The sequence below is a fragment of the Vanellus vanellus genome (assembly GCF_965231255.1).
Source record: "Vanellus vanellus genome assembly, chromosome: 4".
In the NCBI taxonomy this organism is placed as follows: domain Eukaryota; kingdom Metazoa; phylum Chordata; class Aves; order Charadriiformes; family Charadriidae; genus Vanellus; species Vanellus vanellus.
This window is the reverse complement of record NC_138909.1, coordinates 79938341-79962135: the sequence shown is the minus strand read 5'-3', so window position 1 is coordinate 79962135 and position 23795 is coordinate 79938341. Positions and strand designations below refer to the sequence as shown.

Sequence of the window (23795 nt, the reverse complement as noted above, 5' to 3'; positions counted from 1 at the left end):
CATAGGAGAGGTGCTCCATCCCTCGGATCATCCTTGTGGCTCTCCTCTGGACACACTCCAGCAGGTCCATGTCCTTCTTCTGTTGGGGACTCCAGAGCTGGATGCAGTACTCCAGGTAGGGTCTCACAACAGTGGAGTAGAGGGGCAGAATCACCTCCTTTGACCTGTTGGCCACACTGATGATGCAGCCCAGGATACAGTTGGCCTTCTGGGCTGCAATCACACACTGCTGGCCCATGCTGCGCTTCTTGTCAATCAGCACCCCCAGGTCCTTCTCCTGAGGGCTGCTCTCCAGCCGTTCCCCGCCCAGCCTGTATTTGTGCTTGGGATTGCCCCGACCCAGATCTAAGACCTTGTACTTGACCTTGTTTAACTGCATGAGGTTGGGTTGGGCCCACCTCTCCAGGCTATCCAGGTCCCTCTGGATGGCATCCCTCCCCTCCAGCGTGTCTACCTCGCCAGAGGGCTTGGTATCATCGGCAAACTTGCTGAGGGTGCACTCGACCCCACTGTCCATGTCACCAACAAAGATGTTAACAGTACAGGCCCCAGTGCCGACGCCTTGGTTGAACCTGATGACCTTAAAGGCCTTTTCCAGCCATAACGATTCTAATGCACAGCTGGTCACCCCGCCCGCCCCGCCTCCGTTCCCGCCCCCTCCCCGCCAAACCCCCTGAGGGGAGCTTGAGGAAACACCACAGGCCACGCGCGCGCCGCGGAGCCCCATGGGGCGGGTTGCAACGCATGCGCCACTCGTGATGTCATTGCGCGCGGCCGGAAGGCGCGTCGGGGTTACTTCCGCTGTGGGGAAGGGGCGGAGGAGGGGAGCGGCAATGGCGGCGGGGAAGGCGGCGGCGGCCGCGGCGGCCGAGCCCCTGGGGCGGACGGCGGAGGAGGTGGCGTGGGCGGAGGGGCTGCGCGGGGCCTGCGAGCCCGAGCACCACTGGCGGCACCGGCGGGAGTTCCTGCTGCGTAACGTCGGGGAGCGGCCGGCGGCGGGCAGCGCCCAGCTCCAGCGCCTGGTCTCCCTCTCTATGGTGTGGGCCAACCACGTCTTCCTGGGCTGCCGGTGAGTGCGGGCCGGACGGCGGACACCCGGGGCATAGGGGGAGCGCGGCGGGGTTCCTGACCGTCCCCTCCTCTCCCCTTCTCGCCCCTTCAGGTACCCGCCGCAGGTGATGGAGAAGGCGCTGGAAATGGCCGAAGGCATCCAAGTGACCGGCGCGCCCGTCCGCACCACGAGAGATGAACTGGTTGCCAAGGTGAAGAAAAGAGGCATATCAAGTAGCAATGGTTAGCAGATCATAGCTGTGACAATACATAGGAGTCTAGAAAATGCGTGTTTCTGAATGTTCTCGGCTTACCTCGGGCTTAGAAAGTAGTCGAAATAATTTACTCTTTAAACTCCTCATTAATCGTTTCCCTTCTCTCTGCTGTTTTGTCTTCATATAATACCTGTAAAGTTGATGTAATGAATAAGTATTGCGTTGGTAATGTAGAGCCCTTGTTTTGAATTTCTACAACGGGTGCCCTTTAAGCTGATTATTTCTTTTAATGCGATGTAGACTATTGCACTCCAACTTAAATGTATTCTTCTTATGTTGTCTTTAGCGCTAGTCAGACGTTGTTGCTTTGTGAGGAACTTAGTTTCTTAAAGAATTTCTTAAACTTTTTTAAGTGATATTTTAAAGATGCTTTTATGATATTAATAGACAAAATACAGGGGGTTTTAGGTCAGATAGTGTATTTGTTGTGGTTTAACCCCAGCTAGAAACTAAGACCATGCAGCTGTTTACTCACCCCCGTCCTCCCTGCCCAGTAGGGTAGGGAGAAGACGCAGAAAAAAAAATCCAACCTTATGGGTTGAGATAGTTTAATAGAACAGTAACAGAAGAGGAAAAAAAAAAAAAATAATGGTAAAAGAATACTTGAAAATTTCAAGTGGTGCAACCCAAGTCAGTCTCACCACCTGATGATCGGTTGCCCAGCCTGTCCCAAGCAGTGATTGCAGATCCCTGCCCCTCTGGCCAACCCCCATTTATATACTGAGCATGACATCTATGGTATGGAATATTCCTTTGGCCAGCTCGTCCTGTCTATGCTCCCTCTCAGCTTCTATGAGAAGCTGAAAAACTCATTGACTTAATATAGACATTATTTAGCAGCAACTAAAACAATACGTGTTATCAACACTGTTCTCATACTAAATTCTAAGCACAGCTGCTACTAGGAAAAAAATAAACTCTATCCCAACTGAAACGAGGACACTATTTAATGTACTTTGGTTATTTTTGGTTTGGACTTAAAGAATACAAATACATACTTGCCTGCAGGTTCCAACCCAAAATCTAGCACCTGAGTATTTTCTTTTTTTTATCAAAAAATACTAAAATATTCTGAAATAGTAGGTTAATACTTGAAATTATAGTGCAAGATGTATTCCTAATATATACCTTTTAAGTTCACAGAGACTATTGTTAGAATTTTTTAGAAAGTAGATAAATTGTCTCTAGATGGATATTTCATAATGGAGAAATTAAAGAGGCTAACATACTTTACTTGTTTTGCAGAAGGGGTAGAGGAGCCTTCTAAGAAGCGAGCTGTTGAGAAAAGCAAAGATTCTAAGGATACCGTAAAGGATGTGAAAACAACCACGGCAGAAGTCCCGAAAGAAGCAGTGAGCACATTGCCAAAAAAGCAGGAAAAAGATATTATCAAAGATTCAGAAAGCTCCCAGCCAACTTGCAGTTCAAATCAAGAAATGGTCACAGCATCAGATATAGAAACAGAAGGAAAACCTGTTAATGCTGAAAATACTACTGAGCAAAATCCATCTTCACCTGAAAAAGACTCAGCAGAGAATCCACCTAAGGAAAGCAAGTGTGAAAATGCGCCGTCACCTGAAAAGAAAACTACAGTAAGTGCAGTGCCACCAGCTGCCAAGAGCATCCCGCAGGCAGAGGTGGTGGCAGCGGTGGTGCCACCTGCTGCCAAGAGTGCCCCACAGGTAGAGGCGGTGGCAGAAGCGGTTCCACCAGCTGTCAAGAGTGCCCCACAGGCAGAGGCGGTGGCAGCGGCGGTGCCACCGACTGCCAAGAGCAGCCCGCAGGCAGAGGCAGTGCCACCAACCGCCAAAAGCAGCCCGCAGGCAGAGGCGGTGGCAGCAGCAGTGCCACCGACCGCCAAAAGCAGCCCGCAGGCAGAGGCGGTGGCAGCAGCAGTGCCACCGACCGCCAAAAGCAGCCCGCAGGCAGAGGCGGTGGCAGCAGCAGTGCCACCGACCACCAAGAGCACCCCGCAGGCAGAGGCGGTGGCAGCAGCAGTGCCACCGACCACCAAGAGCACCCCACAAACAAGTGCTACGTTGCTGTCTTCCAAAAACCAAGCGAGTGCCCCAGCATCAGCATCCAAGAGCGGTGCTCAGGCAGGCACCTCACTGCTGCTGGCCCCTAAGAGCGGTGCTCAGGCGAGCACCTCACTGCTGCTGGCCCCCAAGACCGGCACTCAGGCAGGCACCTCACTGCTGCTGGCCTCCAAGGGCACTGCTAAGGCGGGCTCCTCGCTCCTGGCCTCCAAGAGCAGTGCTGAGGTGGCTGCCTCTCTGCTGGCTGCTCGGAGCGGCGCTCAACAGGGATCCTCGCTGCTGACTTCCAAGAGCAGCGCTCAGGTGGCTGCTTCACTGCTGGCTGCTCGGAGCGGTGCTCAGCAGGGTCCCTCGTCGCTGGCCTCCCGGGGTGGAGCTCAGGCAGGTGCTTCCCTGCTGGCCTCCAAGGGTGGCACGCAGGCGGGTTCACCACAGCTTGCGTCCAAGAGTGGCTCGCAGACGGGTGAGAGCCCTGCTAAGGCTTTGTGCAAGCCGTTAACCAGCGAAGATGCAAAGGAAAGACAACCTTTTTTCAACAGACTGTATAAAGCTGTAGCCTGGAAACTGGTTGCTGTTGGAGGCTTCAGTCCCAACGTAAATCACGTAGAACTTCTAAACTCGTCTATTCAGTCTGTAAAAGCTACGTTAGATGTTGCTTTCGTACCCCTGAAGGAACTTGCAGACTTGCCTCAAAATAAGAGCTCTCTAGAAAATATAGTTTGTGAACTGCGGTGCAAGTCTGTCTACTTGGGTACTGGCTGTGGTAAAAGTATGGAAAATGCCAAAGCAGTTGCTTCCAGAGAAGCTTTGAAATTATTCCTCAAGAAGAGAGTTATTGTGAAGATCTGTAAAAGAAAATACAAAGGTAGAGAAATTGAAGATTTGGTACTTCTGGATGAAGAATCAAAACCTTCGAATTTACCTCCAGCTTTAAGAAATCCTCGAGAGATCTTGTAGGGGGAAATCGCTGTTTGTACCGTGTATAGTATTTCAAGACAAGGACTGAAGGTTAATTTTGTACTTTAAAAATGTAGGCTTCCAGATATTTTGTATTTCTTTCTCAGTTTTGCAAGACAATGATAGTCCTTTCACTTGGTAGCAATTGTATAAAACTTGTTAGAGATGACAAGTGCGCATTTAAAGGTATGCCTTAATATATAGCACACTAGTGTGCTGTTTTATTTGCAAAATAGTCTACCTAATTCCTCTATTTTTAATTAAACGACTAAGGTACAATTTGCTGTTTAAAACCTGACAATTTTGTAATTCTTACGATTTGATGGCAGTGTGCTCAATTGTCTACCGTGTCTTTTTTAGCCGCATAGAAGTATGTATATAGGGACCATAATACTTGAATGATTGAAAGTTGTTTAAAAATTTCAATCCAGAAGTTGAATCATCTGTTTCAGGCGTGTTGCTCATAATGTTCACCGTTGCTCACACTAGGAGAGAAAATACTTGGTTGACTATTTTTATGGGATGTTTTCATAATACTCGCAATAGAAATGACAGCCTGATCCCATTTAACATTATAGTAGCAGGTTTGATCCCATTGAACATCATACTGGCAAATTACCAATTAGCAGTCCAGTCACAGCTGCTTCAGCCGCTAAAACTGTAAGCAGATTTAATTTATATTGTGAAATATCATTTACACTTTTTTCAAATAAACATGGATTTCTATACTAAGCATATTTTGACCGCTACTAAAACTATGAAACCTCTGGGATATGCTTTTATAGTACTCTGGTTTTGGCTATTAAATATTCCAGCCATTTCAATAACTTTGCAACACCTTAAGAAAAGCTTTACTTTTGAGTGGCTTCCAGGTGTAATCCCACAAGGATCAGTTGTTTTCTTTGGATGCGTAGCTGAAATACTGCAAAACTGATAGAGTGAACCTATAGAATACCTATTTCTACTTTGGTAATGCTTACCAAGATCAGCAAAGCGAAGATGCTGCTGTCTCCTGGAGACAGCAAGTGTATTGTAAAGTGCTCACGCTAACACAGCCCTTCCTTTGCTACGTTTTTATGCCATGTACAGAATGGTTTCAAGCAAAGAAAGCGGGAGATAATTTTTTTTTTCAATGTTACTGAAATACCTGCACAAACTGCATGTTTTGATATATTGGTTAATGACATGTAATTGTAAAAACATAATGTCTTCAGTGCTGTTTTGAATTAATCTTGTCCGATTAGAGTAGTTAGCATCATTTAATGGAGACCTTACATGTGACTGATGGATCCATTGATCGAGTCCTACAGGCGTGAATAGAAATTCCTGGGATCTCGGTAGTTTATATGTCCACTTAAAGACTTCCAGTTCTTTTGTGATTTTGGGACTAAACCACAAGGGCGTTGTCACACTGTCCCCTCCGTGATTTGGAACAGCAGCGGCTGTCCGGTCCATAGCACCTGAAGCCGGCGAGGCGCTCGTGCTTCCCGATGGCCCGTTGAGATCTTCCTCCGTCTGACCCCTGTGCTTCTGCGCCCTTGGTCGCTCTGCTTGGGTTTCTCAGGAGTTCCCCCTCGGTGTCTCAGGAGCACCGCCCGGCCTTGGGAAGGCAGCACGGTAAGCGGCATCTCGCACAGCGTGCCGCTAGCGTGAAGCAGTTCTCTGCTGCCGGTGGGAGCTGTGGTCTTCATGCCGGGATGCGCGAGATCTGTTTCCAAACCCTCACCCTGTGCGGGTGGAGACCTGGAATGGCTGATTTTTGCAGGGCAGGGGCTGCAGCCCGTGCCCCCTGAAGTATGGCTTTCTGAGCTGTTGCTTTGGGCATCTCCAGATGTGATGTGCTAAACTTGTGTTTCCCGGCTGTACAGCAGAGCTCTTGGTATTTACTGACCTCCCGGGGGTGTTAGGGTCACGGCGGTAAAAGGCTGAGGGGGTAGATGCCTTTTTTTTAAATAGTCCTGACTTAAGCTTACTTTTTTTAAATTTTTTGAATGTTACTCCTCTTTGATGTTTGGTTGTGATTCATTAAAGGACGAGTCTGTAGCTACTCTTAATAGAAACTGAAAGTTGAAGTGTATTATTTCACGTTCTGTGTGTAAAGCAGTTCGACAAGCAGATTCCGACATATGAGTAAATAAGCGCGAAGTATTTGAATGAGAATTTATTAATGTTTCATTGTGCCTAAAGGAAGAAAGAAAGAATTTCAGAGAAGTGGCTGTGGCAAGAAGTGTGTGTGTGCCATCCTGCCAGCTGTAAAACGGCTGGGTCTCCCTTCCAGGCACTGTCCCGGTCACTAACGGTTGGAATGCCGGTCGTTAATTGTCTGACCTTGCTGATGAGGGTCGGCTAGAGTGACTGCGCTAGCACTGGAGGTGTGCAGGTTTGTTTCGGGGGGGACAAATGGACCTGAACCCACCCAAATTAAAACTGACCCTGCCTTTCCTGCGGGAGCACAGGAAATTGCAGTCGTTAAAGATGCCTTCTGTTTCCTCCGAGGACTGCTGGAAGAGCTCAGGTAGCTATAGCTGGTTCCTCACGGGCCGCTGCCCCCTGGGTTGCTGCTGGCGCGCCCCAATTTGGGTGGATATCGGTGAAAAGCTCCTTTTCTCCAGCCCGCAGCGGGATGAAGTGATGCGGGGCGCCGGCCGCGAGGCGGCGCTGCTGCGCGCCCAGCAGCCTCGGGGGCGGAGCCGCGGTGCTTCATTTGCTTAATATATTCCCCGTGAGGCACCGCGGGGGCGTCCGCTCAGCGGCGCCGGTATCGCGGCCTCTCGGGGGCGCGGGACAACTTCGGGGGCGGTCGAGCGAGCGGACACTCTGTGCACCGTCTGAGGGGACCGGCAACGAGAGAAAGGGGGCAGGAAGCACTACTCGCGCTGTCCTTGAGGGCCTCAGGGCTCCCAGCCGATATAATAGCCGCTATGGGTAAAAACGGGCGGGATGCTCTGAAGACCTGCTCCCTAGGCCACGCACGGAGGACGCTGGTTCCTCACGGGCCCCGCGCCCGCCTAGGGGAAAGTCCCCGGACCGCCGGCAGAGAGTGCCGGGCGCTGTCGCGCCCCACCCGCCACCGCCTCACGCATTGTTCTCCGCCGAGAAGCCCCCGGGCTGAGCGGGTGAGCGCGGGGCGGGCATTCGTCACCGCCACAGACATGCAGGTAGTGCGCAGGCGCACCAACAGAACGGGGCTCACTCTCAGGCCATCCCCTTTTGCCGCTTATGCGAAAACCACTGGTGTCCGACATCTGCCGCCACTTCTTGCAATCAGGGAACGGCTGCGGTCGGAAAGGATCTTTGAAGATCATCCAGTTTCAACCCCCCCTGCAACGAGCAGGGACATCTTCAACTGGATCAGGTTGCTCAGAGTCCCATCCCACCCGGCCTTGAGTGTTTCCAGGGATGGGGCAGCCACAGCTTCTCTGGGCAACCTGCGCCAGGGGCTCACCACCCTCACAGTAGAATTTCTTCCTAATATCTCATCTAAATCTCCCCTCTTTCAGTTTAAAACTGTTACCCCTCGTCCTATCACTCCACTCCTGATCAAGAGTCCCTCCCCAGCTCTCCTGTAGGCCCCCTTTAGGGACTGGAAGGGGCTCTCAGGTCTCCCCGGAGCCTTCTCTTCTCCAGGGTGAACAACCCCAACTCTCTCAGCCTCTCCTCACAGCAGAGGGGCTCCAGCCCTCGGATCATCTTTGTGGCCTCCTCTGGACCCACTCCAACAGGTCCATGTTCTTGTGTTGGGGGCCCCGGAGCTGGAGGCAGCACTGCAGGGGGGGTGTCTCATTCTTCCACCAACACCTTCATGGTGACAGCTGTCCGGCCGTGTCACACTCCAGAGGAGAGCAAAGTGTGGAGCAGGGAGCAGCTCTGCACAGAACTGGCAACAACAGCTCTGATGGCTTCGCACAGGAGCTTCGAGAGGCTGCACAAAAGGGTGGACAACCCACCTGGCTGGAGCTGTCGTTCTGGTTGCTGTCTCAGCCACTTGAGTGTCTTTCTCTCTTTTCTCCCATAATTCTTCACATGATCAGCTATATGTACGTGGGAAAATACAGGTTTCAAATTAAAATGCTATCAAAGAACTCCTCCCAAAAGAAACAACTGAACTAGGGCACAGATCTATGAAGTCCTCTGGTGGTTTTTTTTGGTTGAGAAACTGTAATGAAATCTGTGTCCTAGTTCCATCTGCTAAAAAGGCTACATTCAAGGCTGGCTGAAGGTAACGTTTCACGAGCTGTCACCCCTCGGTGGTGCAGGTGGCACCTGGGGCACAGGCTGAAGAGCGCAGACAAGCTTGTGTAGGCAAGCTGGAGCTCCTGTGGCGACCACTGGGGCTTTTGGTTTTCTTTTTTGGCCCCAAAGATTGCACTACAGCGCCTTGACAATCTGGGCTGGGCTTCTCTGTGCATGGACAACATTGTCTCATTTGTAGTTTATGGTGAACGCTGGTCTTCAAATTTGTTAACAGGTGAGAATACATTGGAAATCAAACTCCTCTGGAGTATAGATGACAAGGAGATGACATGGGCCACTGGGCCAGAGACAGAGGGAGAAAAGTACAACACTGAAAGAGTTTTGATGCTGTCTCACTCTTTCCCTGGGCAGATCTATCCTGCAGCTTTGTAAACTGCAAACTGCAGAGAAAATAACAGCAATATCTGCTTGGTAGAATTTTTTTTTAAGCTTTTCTTTCAGCTAAAATGTGCATTTTTGCAACGTTTTGCATAGTGTATAATATGCCGCACTCTTTGTCCACTTAACAACAATCAACTTGCATCTGTGTGCCTTCTAGATGGTTCTGTTAGTTGCCACTGCAAAGGTTATGTGTTGTTAAGAAAACAGTGTTATTTATGCTTGTTACGCTCGCATCACCCCCTCATTTTAAATCTGCTGTCAGGAAGTATCAATTTTTAGGCTGCGATTAATTCCACTTCTCTTCCTTGTGCATGTAAACCCATGTGATTTCACTGCCCCCCCCCCCATGACGGCGGGCGGGCGGGCGGTCGCGGCACGTGGCTGAGCTAGGACACTTGCCAGCGCAGAGCTGGCCCGCAGGGAGCGTTTCCAGCACCTGCATGTGACTGTTCAGACATGCGGCTGGGCCTTTCGGACCCGGCAGCAGGGGCTTCCACCTGTGCTGAAGACACACTCACATACAAGCGTTCAGAAAAAAAAAATGGGTTTCTTGTCGACACCCGGTAATAGTTTCAAATATGTGGCCGGCTAACTTTGAAAATGGCACACGATAATTTCTGAGCGCAACTGGCCATTGCTAAAGCAATGGAAGACTGGGTTCCAGTGGTTACCAGTTAGGTATTTTCTTCCTCCAGTAACACTCCTGCAACTAAAAATGCATTGTTTGGCTCCGACAACTTGAGCCTACAGACTTTTAAAGTTTGAATTGTTAATGGTGGTCAAGTAACATTAATTGTTAGGCCCAAATGCACTGCGAAACTACATGTTTTAAATGCCACTGCCAGAGATTATTCACATTGGGCAAAAGACACTTAGTCACTGGTAAAAAAGCCATTCTGAGCAGCGTTTGCCTGATTTTCTAAATCCTCTGGTGTTTTATATTGTAACTGCAGTCTAAGAGACAAACTGTATTCAGTCAGATGCTGCCCATATTTTGGCAATAGCCTTCCACCCCAAACCCTTCCTTTGTTCAGAGCAAATGTCACATTTCTCTTTATTATTTTGGGGAAGAGGATGGTTGAGAGGCCCGGGATCTATTCAGCTAGTTTAACAAATAATTTTTCTCACAATTACAGATGAATAATAAAGCAAATGTAAACTCTGTCAGTTTTGGGGGAAAAAAGTGTACTTTGGTCACATGTTATAGAATAATACTAATTTTCGGTAACTTGGAGTAAGTGGTAGCGCTGAAAAATCTGCATAGCAGCAGCAGCCCTAAGAAAGACATAACACAGGTGACTCAGTGCTACAGAGTTGTTTGAAGATATGAAATTACTCTCTGGTGCTATTTGCAGTGACTTTTCAGTTGCACTAGAGATTAATCATTTGTACTAGGCTTGGATAAGCAGACTCCAAAGAGAATAAAAAAATCCACACTAGGAGGGAAATAAAATGAGGTTTCCTCCTGTTTGGTGTGGAGTTTTAATGACATATGCCAAAACCCACTTCAAGTTTTCAAGGGAACTCTGAAATTCGTAAATGGTAACTACAGGCTGTAATTACCCTCTTTCTGCATACGGAGTGGAATTCATTTCACTGACATCTGTGACAACAGACCTGGGCTCTCCTTACAGTCAATGGAGACATTTTTAGGGCAAGACCTATTTATACTAAGATTCTGTCTCATTTGACATATTTGGCTGGATGACTCCCACCTTTATTTCCTGAGTTGGAAAGGAAAATTAACATCCACATACAGGAGAATATTGTGAATGTCTTAAACCATCAACTACTGAAACTTCCTGCAGGTGCGCTGCCTGCCCTCATTTCCCAATCTTGATTACAAAGGCGCGATTGTGCATGTTTGTTCTTCACAAGAGGAAGAAGCAAGAATGTGTTTTTCACATGACCTGTGCTGAGTAGCAGAATCACAGACATGCAGGATGCATGTCAGCGTGTAGCTCAGGTAAGAGCACATAAAAAAATCCTTTGTTTATTGTGGGCAAAAGGGGCTCAGTTCTTTTCCGTTAAAGCCACTTTGATTCTTCCATTTACTTGGATGGAAGAGGATCAAGCTTCAGGGCTCAAGTAAGACAATAAAAACGGTTGCCACATATTTGCACAAGATTAACTTGTTACCATTCCTCACCTGCCTTCCCTAAACATCATCTGCACGCTTCCCAAGTTCTCTGGCATGGTGATTGGCTCTGGAGCCAGAAAGAAAATCCACTTTAAAGTAGTAGGTGAGGAAGAAAAGTCACTGTCCGAAAGCTGTTCCCTGAAGAGGAAAATAGGGATGTGTTACTTCAGCCACAAGTAGAGAGATCCATGTTGTGAATGACAGGGAATGAGCCGTGTGGCTCTACCCATCGTGGCGGCCAGATGCTGCCCCTCAGGTGGTTAGCAGTGTCCCGTTCCTCTAAGGAGTTCCTACCCCAGCCAGCACGCTCCACAGCACCTGTGAGAAGCTGGTGTTGTCCAGCTCCTGTTGACTTCCAGAGGGCATTCTGAACAGAGCGGATACTCTCAAAAAGGAGCAGTGTGGTTCTGCTCAAAACAAAGCGACAATATGTCAGTATGCTCTGATGGAAGCAATGAAGTCATATAAAAGTTAATTCCTTAACATCTCCCACCTTGGGCCTATCAACTTCTCCAAACGCTTTTGGGTACAGCCATGGGATTAGAGTATGGAAGCTGAATGGGAAGAACTGTAAAAACAGATAAACAGTTATTACAAAACAAAGCACAAAGAAAACTTAGTTTGCACGCTTTACTCTGTTTTTCACTCTGCTCGTGGCGAGATAAACAGAACCCATCAGTTGGAAGAAAAAAGATGAGCTGGATATTGCAGCTGCCTTCTGCCCCATGTTAATACAAGTCAACTGATGACTAATTTGGGCTCAGGAAGGTATTTTCTTTTGGAGCATATTGGCAGAAAACTTGGAACGTCTCCAGTTTCTGAACAGATGTTTGCATTAGGATGAGGAAAAACATACATCTCCTGATCAGTGCGGGATGTTTGTTACTTGGTGCTTAGAGACCTCTTTGAAACAGCAGAGGATGAGGCTAGCTAGGAGAAAAACATGTACCAATGTTTCAAGAGATGTACTGGTTCAGTTTATCACCTTATTGAAATGATCTGATGTTAGCCCATGTCTTATTTTCAGGTGTCCTACATCGGTGAAAATGAAAGAGAAAATAATAATGGTTGTTTCCATATGATTTGAGTTCCACCAGATAAATCAAGCCTAATATTTAAGAAAAAGCAAAAGCGAGGACTTCTGCTATCACAGGGAAGTATCTTTTTTGGATGACCTGATGTTAGCGAAGTTTTCAAGAACAGCTTACCCAGACAAACATGCTACTATCTCTGTAGCTCTGGCAAGCAGAGACTCTTCCTGGAATATTGCCTATACGAAGGTCAATTATGGCCTTTCTATATGACCTTGCTAAGGTCTATACCTTTCTTCAGCTGACTTTTTAAAAAGCCCATCTGGCTTGTACTCATCCTTTCTTTTCTTTGTGTTTCTTTTCGTGGCATCTTGGAGAATTCTTCATCTTCTTCATCCCACGGAAAGCAAAGAAGCATTCTTTGTAATATATATTGTCAAAAATCAGTTCTGTTCCATTTGCTTAAAAGAAGCACCCTGTTGTCACCCTTTGAGCATTTTCCCTAAACGCTAAGTGGGTCTTTCACAATTACAGCCCATTATGGACTTGTCCTTATCAATAATGCTGCTTTTCATTATTTTCCCCACAGGCTGAAACTCTTCCTGGGCTATCAATGGGAAGCTGAAAAAAATCTAACTTGTGTGTCATTAGGTGAAACGGGACAGGAATCAGCTATGATTTGAGGAGGTAAAATCAGGATTATGAAAGATGAGAGGCAAAACTGCAAATGGGGGAAAACAAGATGTGGATTAGATACCTGGAAATATTTTAGCATAGTAAAATCCATAATGTAATGAAATAATCTTTCACAGAAAGAAGGGGAATACTCTGATTGGACTCTTAAAAACTATTCTGGGAAATGATAAAGAAACAGAACTGTTGGGATCTATTCTCCATGAAAAGTTGGGGTAGCTTAGAGACATCTAAACAACCAGACATATAAATAAATCTAAATAAATTGAATAAAGGACTCCTGTGTATTACTTACTCTTAGAAGACACCCATTGAGGCGGGTTTTACGCTATACACCCTGATAACACATCCCTGATACCACTGTGAATGTCAACCTCAAGCTGACAATGCTCCACCTAGTGGAGCGGGTTGGTGGAAATAAATGCATGGTTGTGTTGCCTGTCCATCTCTACAAATATCAGGGTTTTGCTCTACCGTGCCTCTTCTTATCTCCAGATTATTCTCACAAACAGTCATCGAAAGGGAGGTTGTGGAGTCCCCTTCTCTGGAGATTTTCAAGACCCACCTGGATGCAGTCCTGAGTGATGTGCTCTGGGCAATCCTGCTTTGGCAGGGGAGTTGGGCTGGATGATCTCTAGAGGTCCCTTCCAACTCTGAAAACTCCGTGATTCCGTGAAAGAAGAGACATAGTGGGGTCCAGGAGGCTATCAACCTGCAAACTTGAGTCCAATACACCAACATTCTGCAGTGCTTGCTCCTAGCCATTTTGAGGCACGATCAAACAGGAGAATTCAGACTCCTACTCTTGCTTTCCCCCCCCCCCCCCGAGGCTTCAAACATGCAGCAAGCTAAGGCTTCTTTTTCCTAGGGAAATCTGGTCTAAAGTTACTGCTGCATTCTTAATCTTTATTTTAGTGTTCAAAAGCAGCAGACAACATTTAAATTCAGGAAACACTAGCTGATCTCTGCTGTACCTTAGATACTGCTTCCCCCATAGTGACAAACAGCAAGTTTTTAGCACAGAAACCACCTGTAACAAATGTTACCAATTATTCTAAAAAGACTTTCTTTACCAACGGTGCATACATAGTTTCTTGTCAGAAAAAAAGTGATGCCAAAATGTTATTTTTAAATTAGCATGTAACTGTAATTAACATTTAATTTTAAATAACATGTTAATTTTTAATGAACTTTTTTTGCTTTATTTTTCTGCTCTGTAGGGGAAATCTCTATTTCTCAGCTTTATTTCCTCATGAGATGGGAGAACAATACAGCAATTTAAACTTACTGTAAGCAGAAACACAACCCCTCAAAACAGCCAACATCTTTGTAAGGAATATTGTATCACTAATATTAATCCAGGTCCTTTTGCACTGGTTTACAGGTGGTGCTTTTTGCCTGTACAGTAAGCGTTATTTGTAAGTATTATATGAAAGAATTCAATTGAGGCTTCAGTCACTCAGAAGTGACAGCAATGAACACCATACAACAGAGTTGCAGTGGTTTACTGCCAATGGAACTGGAGGTAACTAGGTTATTTTCACTTTCTAAATCTATTTGTGCAAAAATGAGACAAGTAGCATAGAATCATCCAAGGCTTAGCTTCATTAATCTAAGCTGTCACAATATACAAAAAAGCAGCAGCTGGTTTTACTGGTGTTACAGATTTTAAGATGAAGGCATCCTCTTAAGAACATGAACACGCTGAGTTGCAGACTTCCTGTTTTTTTGGCCAGAGTGACATCAGTGTAATAAAGAATGTTTTGAAAGTACTGCCTACAACTTTGTTTTCATTCATTTTTATGAACTTGCCAACACATTGCTGACTCAGGCAAAGCCATCCGTCTACAGCCACAATTACTCAACATCTTAGATGCAGACGTATGAAAATCACTGTCACGTAGGATACCAGCTGAGCAGCTGCATGAGTTGAAAGTTAAAAATGTGTTTAAATGCTTCTGTGAACCGGAGTCTTAAGAAAATAATACTTGCAAGCTGCCATCAGGTGAGATGCTGATGTGTGGGCTGGTCAACCGAAGTCAGCAAGGTTCAACACAGGAATTGTCTCATAGGACTAGCCACGGAGCCATCTGGCACAGATCACGTATTTACAGAATCATAGAAAAAAAGTAGGCTGGAAGGGGTCCTCTGGAGGCCATCGAAGCAGGGCCAGCTTCACAGACAGATCAGGTTGTGGCAGGCCTCATCCAGTTCAGCTCCAAAAATATCCAAGGATGGAGACTATACAACCTCTCTGCGCAACCTGTGCTGCTACTTAACCACTACTCTAGATCATGCCATCCTGAAATGCTACCTACAGGATTAGTATGGGTACTCCTTAGTGCTGGCTATAGGTAGGAATGTAACACAGAAGGGCTTTTTTTGGCGTTTGGTTGGGGTTTTTTTCCATTCTACCTTTGAATTCAATCATCTCTGATGCTGTTTTTTCCAAGTTTGCCAGATATCATATTTTTCCTCACTTTTTTTCAGGTTCCTGAAATATAAATGCAACATACTGCAAAATGTACAGATCTCCTCAGGATGTTTCAAGACTCCACAAGATTTTTTATTTCCCTGATGCTTACCAATTATTATTCACGTAGGAAAGATCAGAAAAATGTCTGAAAGAGAGGTGGGGATGAAATCTCAACCTTTTAGTAATTCTATCCGCTTTATAGCATCCTTCCAGTAGGAAAAAGTACATAGCTAAAACATATATTTTTTGTTTCCTACCATATTTCTTGCGGCCAACATTTGATACAAATTCTGCAACAGCCTTGGGGGAGACAGGGTACTCTGTCAAAATTGGGAGATCTGTTGGCAGGCGAGTGGGTTTTAAAAGGCTAAAACTTCTTTGACGCCTTATTTAAAATTCTCTGAAACGACTCCTCGGGATAAAATGTCACTCCGCTTCCCTAAGTTAATAGTTTATCACGAATCATTTTGCTCTCCTTTAAAGCTAAAAAAAAAGGTAACTCTTATTTGCGGGCCAGAACAGTCTAAACTGCTGCTTCTGATAGTTGGGAGGATAGGAATTAATCAGATGCCTCACCCTATCAACTGCTACACGGGGAAAAGGTTGACTGTGGAGCACACTCCTGTGTACCAGACACAAATTCGCCTTCCCGGCACACAGCCTGGCGCTATGCTCTGGGTACAAACCTCTCCTCACGACCAAAACCGCTCTTCAGACACGAATCGTCGCAGACACAGCTCACCACAGCGTTTGGGAGAGAAGCGCGCCAACCACCTGCGAACAATTTAATCACTGTGGGTGTATATTTCACGGCCACCCAACTTAGTCGCATTCCCCTCCTGTCAGGCACAACGCCTCTGGAAAGGCGCACGTCCAGAGGTTTAGTGCCAAGAGCGCTGACGGGATTATTTTGTGTGCCACAACACGAAAACGCGAGGAGGGCGCAAAGGGCATGGTTCCAGCAACGAATGCAAAAATTTGGGGCGCTTTTCCGCTTGCTCAAACACCGTGCGCGTTACCGCCAGGGAACGTGCGTTATCGCCGGGAAACGTTGCGGGGCTGCGACGGGAAACACGCCGCGGAGTTCCAGGGCCTGTACGGGGAAGGAGCGTACTCCATGACAGCCGCAGCGCTCCCCTCAAACTCCTCAGCGTCTCCAGGCACCAAGAACGTTTAGGGAAGAGCGGATAAACACGACCGTTGGGGCCGTTAATCGGCGCTAAGGAACACCTCCCAGCGCCCGAGGGACCCCCGCGGATCCCTCCCCTCAGGCACCCGCGGCGGCCGCGCCGCTCCCCGCCCGGCCAACGACTCTGCGGCGGCAGACGCTGACTGAGAACTGGCGGCCAAACGCCACTACTCACGCCCGACGGTCGGTCCCGCTCTCCCTTCGCCTCACGCAGCTGCGGCAGAGCCGCGCCGCGGGCGGCGGGGGCGTTGGGGGACGCACGCCGACCCCCGCTGCCCCCTCTGAGGGGAGCCACGGACGCGGCGCCTTTAAGAGAAGCTCCGCCTCCGTGCTGGGTCCCGCCCCTTGCCTCCCGCCGGGCCAGTAGGAGCCGGCAAGAGGGGAAGGCGGGAGAATGCGAACCCCTGGCGGCGCCGCCGGCCGCGCCTTATAAGGGCAGGGCCTGGCGCATGCGCGCAGCCCGGCGGGCAGGGGCGGGGGCTGCGAGTGGGGTTTTTGCTTCGGCGGCGGTGCCGCGGCGGGAAGGGGCGCGGGACCCGCGGAGGGGCGGCCCGGTGAGGCGCCTCGGCCCGGCCCGGCCGGCTCGGCCCCTCGGCGGGCAGAGGGACGGCGGATGTGCTGCTGGGGCGGGGGGATGATGCTGGCGGGGCCGCAGCTGGTGGCGGGGCCGGCGGCGCCGGGCGGGGAGCGGGCCCGGCTGCTCTCCCTTTACGTGCAGGACTACCTGGAGTGCGTGGAGTCGCTGCCGCTGGACATCCAGCGCAACGCCTCGTTGCTGAGGGAGATGGACACGCAGTGCCAAGGTGGGCGCCGCCGCGGCCTCCGCTTCAGGGCACCGGGGGATGGGGAGGGAGGGTGGGTGGGTGTGTGTGGAAGGGGGGGCCGCCCGCCGCCGCACATGCGCCCGGCGCGGAGGGGCCGGGGTGGGCCCGGCGGAGGGGGGGGGGTGTGGGAGCCGGCAGTGCCTCGCTGCCCGCCGCTAGGCCCCGGCCCCGCCGGGCCGCTCCCGCCCCGCTTCCCCCCCCACCTCCTCCTCCGCCCCGGCCCCGCCGTAAATGGCTGCTCGCCGGGCCGAGTGATGCGGGGGAAGAAGGGGGGGTAGGGGGTGGATAAAGTGTTGGCAGCGTGGTCGTGGGGAGGGTCCACAGAGCGGGAAGTTGGCCTGAACTTCGGCCAAAGAGGCGGCTTCTTCCGAAATGCGGGGTAAATATCGATTAAATCCGTCCCACCTCGCGCTCCTGGGCTACACAGCCGCGGTGTCGCCTAATTACTGCCATCCCGCCCAACCCTACGGTGGGACATACTCCTGGAGAGCCTTCAGAGGGCTGGAGCACCTCTGCTGTGGGGACAGGCTGAGAGAGGTGGGGGTGTTCAGCCTGGAGAAGAGAAGGCTCCGGGGAGACCTTAGAGCCCCTTCCAGTGCCTAAAGGGGCTCCAGGAAAGCTGGGGAGGGACTCTTGATCAGGGAGCGCAGCGATAGGACGAGGGGTAACGGTTTTAAACTGAAATAGGGTAGATTTAGAGGAGATATTAGGAGGAAATTTTTCACTCTGAGGGTGGTGAGCCCCTGGCCCGGGTTGCCCGGAGAAGCTGTGGCTGCCCCATCCCTGGAGGTGGTCAAGGCCAGGCTGGATGGGGCTTTGAGCAACCTGGGCTGGTGGGAGGTGTCCCTGCCTGTGGCAGGGGGGGTGGAACTCGATGATCTTTAAGGTCCCTTCCAACCCAAACCATTCTATGATTCTTGCTTGAACTACGGGAGGAGAGGCGCGGACCCCCGGCAGGACTGGGGGGGTGTTGGTCCCGTGGAGTGGGAGCTGTGCCGTGTCTCCCATCCTTATGGGGGGCTTTCTTCAGCATGGTTTAGAGGGGACCGTTAAGGCCTTTCAGGCCGCCCCAGATGACAGCTATTGTAAACGAGATTCTTTCAATTACCTTTCTAATTACCCAGGAAGATACATAAGAACAGGCTTTTGTAAGTTTTCCGTGGGTTTAAGGTCTACCTTTAGCCTTGTCTGCAGCATTTTGAATTCTTGGTCAAGGCTGGCCTGGCTGTCAGGCTCTTTGCCTGATCTGTGGTAACTAGCCAACCCTCCACATCTGCCTTGAGTAGATTCAGTCTTGTATTTAGGCTATATCTCCTACATGCGTTCCTCCAGCCACTAATACAGTACTGGGCCAGAGCAGGAGTTTGTTGCTAGTTTTACCAAAGCCTTCAACTGTTTAAAAAAAAAAAAAAGGGGGGGGGGGGGGGGGGGGGGGGCAAAAAAAACCCAAACCCTAAAAATTGGATAAAAATAGTTTTAGGCCCAGGACCAAAGATGTAAAAGCAGTGCTATATAATCTCAGCTAATTTGAAAGGTAGAGATAGTTCATGCAGGGGGGACAAAGCCACTCCTATGCTTGGAAAACTGAAATCCTTTTAGCTTTTATTAGATCCATTAAACTTAATCAGATTATCTGCCATGAACACTTGGCTGTGGTTTATGTTGGGTTTTTTGTCGCTTTTTTTTTTATCAGGGGTTTCAGAGCTATTTAGTCGGGGGTATGGATGCCTTCCCTGATCTTAGGGACCAACAAGGAGTTTGTTGAACTTGCATCTGTCAGTCCAAAAGTTCTTTCCTCTTTTTAATGGATGGTGATCCATTTAAAGTCTTCAGCATATCTTCACAGGCTGCACCCAGGGAATAATCAACGTAAGGTGAAGGTTGTTCTCTGTCACAGTGTGAAAAAGCAAACAGCTATTTCTTGTGGTTTCTTCTGGGCAGGGCATTTTCTATATGGGAAATCTGTGTAACTATACCTACACTCCCCTCAAAAAAAAAAAAAAAAAAAAAGGCTGGGTGGGAGATAATGTGGCTGCAGAATATTGTACTATGGTTGTGCCTTTCTAGTTCAACAGCCTACAAACTACCTTACTCCGTGTTTTTCAGGAGCAGAGAGTAAGATTTTTTTTGTTGATCTTTCTTTCCTTCCCCTGGCAGGGCAACAGGCATGAGACGCAGCAGAAGATGCAGGGAAATAAAGCTTGTGTTTTTAATCGTAGTTGGAATGCCAGTATTGAGAAACAATATGTTTAGTGAGTTATTGGACAGGCAGAGTAGTGATTTTTATCTTACCCTAGTGAAAATCTGGAACAAAACAAAATGCTGTTGGCTCCTGTTGTCATACAGGTTTCAGAATTTGTAGTAAAAAGTGGCTGTTCACGCTTAAGCTACTGCTTCAAGATGTTAGCAGGAAAAAAAAGAAATCACTGTGAACAATGTTGAGATAATATCTACGACTTCCATTTAGCTCAAGCTCGAATCATTTCACAATTGTACGATGCAGACAAATTCTTTAAAAATAAAAGCCAGTTTGTGAGACGCAGGTCTTTAGGAAGACAGAGATTGCACTGCATATCTTGTCTTTAGAAGTAAATAATAACATTCATAATTTCCTTTGCCTGTTCAAATAAAATCCTTAAATTGTTTCTGAAGGAGCCAGTACTGTATTTAACACTGTGCATCAGGTTTCACTGTCAGTTCTACTAATCTGTTTCCTTCCACGGTAGCAATTTCTGTCTTTAATGTATAGATCTAGTGTAACTTTTGGTCTGGAAAATACTGTTTTCAAATACAGCAATATAGCATGACAGAGTATAGAGTGACTGGCTTATAAAACACTTGTTAATCTCCTATTTGGGTTTGTTAAACTTGCTTCTAAGAACTAAATTTTATGGAAGATTCACAGCAACTCATCCAGTTATTTTGCATGACTGGCAAGAAGGAAAAAGCTTAGAAGTCAAACTGTGAGGCACTCATTACTAGTAGCTTAAAAATATCCTGTGATGCACTAAACAGTAGGTCCCCTATTCTGAAAAGTTCAGCCTCGATTTAAAATGCAACTTCCTGTAATTTGTCTTGGTAATAGAAAAAGCATTTGGAGTGGTTTAAGTTGACTTAAATCCTGGTTATAAATTTGCTATGGTGTAACTTCAGTTGTCATAATCCTTTTATAACTATGTCTACTGGAAAGTGTAATACCAAACCTTTAGATGACTAAGAAGGGGAGGGCAGAGGACCTGGATATCCTAATTCTGGAGTGTTATATATTGTGATATATAATGATTTTTATGAATTCTAAGCTTCTCCCTGTGATGTGATAAGCTATTGCTTTGGTTTGTAGGCCAGGGCTTTGTAACTACTGTGGTGAGGACTCTCAACAGAGATTCCTGCTTTGACAGATGGAGGCAGGATCTGGACTATCCACACTCCAGCAGCTATGGTCCCCTTTCTCAGGTTATCCTTTCTCTTTCCAATGGCTAAAATAAACTTGCTTTTTTTTAGAACTTGAGGATTTTTTTTCTTGCAACAGATTGTGATCTTAAACACTGATTTGATGACCACATGCAACTTGAATAAAATATCTGATCTAGCCCACTAAGGTATACTATAATTAAAATTTGTACTGTTTCTCATCAGTTAGAAATACATTTCTATATTTTCTTGAGTGTGTTCCATCTTGTGTAATTATTCCTATTGCCTTTATTTTATAGAAGCGCTAAAAGAAATAGACGATGTCTATGAAAAATACAAGGCAGAAAATGATCCTGTTCAGAAGAAGCGCTTGCAGCAGCATCTTCAGCGTGCGTTAATCAACAGCCAAGAACTTGGAGATGAAAAAATTCAAATAGTTACTCAGATGCTAGAACTGGTAGAGAATAGAGCCCGGCAAATGGAAACACACTCTCAGTGCTTTCAAGATCTGTCTGAGAATGAAAAGCCTCTAGAAAAGGCAAAGATGGAGTCCTGCCAGCCAGAGAGATCTTCACGTAGACCTCGTCGCCAGCGAACCAGCGAAAGCCGTGATCTGTGCCATATAGCAAATGGTATTGATGACTGCGATGATCAGCCACCTAAAGAAAAAAGATCTAAATCCTCCAAGAAGAAAAAACGTTCCAAAGCCAAACAAGAGAGAGAGGTTTCACCTGTAGAATTTGCAATTGATCCCAATGAACCAACTTACTGCTTATGCAACCAAGTGTCTTACGGCGAAATGATAGGATGTGATAACGAACAGTGTCCTATCGAGTGGTTCCACTTTTCATGTGTTGGACTCACCTACAAACCAAAGGGGAAATGGTATTGCCCCAAGTGCAGAGGAGACAATGAGAAAACAATGGACAAATGTACTGACAAATCAAAAAAGGATAGAAGATCGAGGTAGTGAAAGCAATTCATGTTTTAAAGAGTTGCTTCTTTTATATTAAAATGTTTAATTTCCAGAGAATGCTGTTTTAGGAAATGCATAAGACTATGCAATAATTTTTAATCTATAATATTAATGGAGTATTAAAAGCTGTTATACCTTCTGTGATCTTTAACTTTCTGCACTGAATAACCAAATAGTCGAAACAGGGTGGCTTCAGACCTTCACAGAAGACATTACAAGCATATGGCGCTTGGTTTCAATTTAACCCCATTAGTATTTTAAAAAAAAACAAAACAACTTGTGAATCTTGAAATAATGGTGGTGGGAAAGATACTGAAGAACTTCTCATGTTATGGTAAAGGCATTGAAAGGCCTCACGTAACTGCTAGAATCTTAACAACTGAATTTGTTCTTTATCCCAGGTCTTAAGTTTTCAGTTTTTTGTGTTACCATCACATATTTGGATTTAGGGTTTTTGAATTCAGCTGTAACTGTAAAAGTCTTCCGAGCTAAAAGCAGACCTCTTCAGTGACTTTCATATAACCAGTATGTTATTTCAAGGAAGAAAATACCACTAACTTAAGCTTTTTTTTTTTTTTTTTTTTTGTCAATATTAAACTCTTGTCTCTGTGACTTTACACTTGGGAGTCAATTTTTGGATACGATAGAATTATGGTGTGTAAGCAGCTTTGGATATTCTTAGTGGGTGTTGTTGGGGTTCTGTCAAACGTCCTGGTGTGGTCTTTGATTAGATGGTCTCTCTATTGCTGAACCTATTTCTTTGATTGTTTATATGTTGTCGCTGCCTATATAAGCCTTGAAGTGGTATAAGGATCCCTTGAGAGGAGGGGATATTGACATCTTGGGGGAACAGAAATTGCAAATGTGATGAAATCTTCATCCTAATAGATCTCTAGAGAGCTGAAACAAAACTGGTATTCTCTGGGATGTAAACTTTGCTTTTTCTTTAAGCGGTATTTGGGTACATTTGTGGCCACACCTGGGTTTAGGCACAACACCATAGTTCTTGGACTTGGGCAACTATCTTAAAAAGCCTGAAGGCAAAATCTTTCAATAAAAGTTTTGATAGCTCATAAAAAAAACCAAAACATAAGCATGACTGGCACAAAGCCAGTAGACAAATCCCAGCAGGTTTCTGACAGGCTAAATAACAGTGTTGTCCTGAAGTATGCTGGTAGTGTCTAAACACTACCACTTGGGTGGTAGTTAAAAGTGAACTTCCTCACCCCTCCACCTTGGAGATGGGAAGAAAAAAAAAAAGGCAGCTGTTTCTGCCCCTTTGCAATGGGAGTGGTGTACCAAATCTTGCACATAGGGTTCCTGCTTAACAATGTTCTTCCTTGAGACTGCCTGTGCCCTGGTGGGCTTGGCAAGGCGGACAGAGCAGCTCTGCAGGGCTGAGGGTTATCCCTAGGTGGGCTGCAAGAGCTCAGAAGTCACCGTAGGTCTCTGTTCTTTGCTGCGATGGTCTTCCTTGACAGCGCAGAGGGAAAAGTGACACCATCTCTGGCCAAGCCTGATTGAAAAGCAGTTGTGCTGAGAGCAGCCCAGAAGGCAGATGAGCAAAAGCAAGCCACGATGGATGAATGCTATCAAAACTCCCTCCTGCATCTCCACGAGAGGGCTGTGACGGCCGGGGCTGGAGGCAGGATGTGCTGCACTTGGTATAAAGAAAGCCTCAGTGCTGTCAGGCCAGATGGTATGAATCAATGCGCAGGGCTCTAAATATTATAAGCTATGCAAAATACCGAGCCTGTTTCCACAGTTATCATCTGATTCCTTAACAGGATTTAGCATTTGCAAGTAACACTAGTTAACATATGGCAGGGGAGTGTAAAGCCAGTGTTTTGAATTTTTGCTCTATAATTGTAGGTTTATTAAGTGGACTAGCTCCACTGGGGACACCCGTACCACAGGAAGTGAACTGCTCTTGCAGGAAACTACTGTAAGGGCTCTGACCATCAGCAGGGTAGGAGAGAAGGTAAACTTTATCCCAAGGCCATATCTTGCTTTCCAGGCCTAGTGGCTAATCAGAGGTTGCAAAGATGGGCTTCTTGAGGGGGCTGGATCATGGCTACTGATGGAGAATGATCAGGCCA

General features: G+C 47.1%; 2 protein-coding genes across 3 annotated transcripts; both read left to right on the top strand.

The window, feature by feature from the left end:
* Positions 1-833: 833 nt before the first annotated feature.
* Positions 834-6387, top strand: CDKN2AIP (CDKN2A interacting protein; the record flags this gene model as incomplete). Its single annotated transcript, XM_082482866.1, has 3 exons — positions 834-1069; positions 1163-1293; positions 2571-6387. 3 exons carry the CDS (start codon positions 834-836, stop codon positions 4319-4321), a joined length of 2118 nt encoding a protein of 705 aa, XP_082338992.1. The 3' UTR covers positions 4322-6387.
* Positions 6388-17098: 10711 nt separating this feature from the next.
* On the top strand, positions 17099-22316 carry ING2 (inhibitor of growth family member 2; the record flags this gene model as incomplete). Of its 2 annotated transcripts, none has more annotated exons than XM_082482372.1 (2): positions 17099-17288; positions 21020-22316. In XM_082482372.1, the coding sequence occupies 2 exons, from the start codon at positions 17099-17101 to the stop codon at positions 21688-21690; spliced, it is 861 nt and encodes a 286-aa protein (XP_082338498.1). In that variant the 3' UTR covers positions 21691-22316. The 2 variants fall into 2 exon arrangements, 1 of the variants encoding a protein (XP_082338498.1); XR_014269114.1 differs by lacking the exon at positions 17099-17288 and adding an exon at positions 20807-20908 and having other exon boundaries at positions 21020-21068.
* Between the last annotated feature and the right edge of the window lie 1479 nt (positions 22317-23795).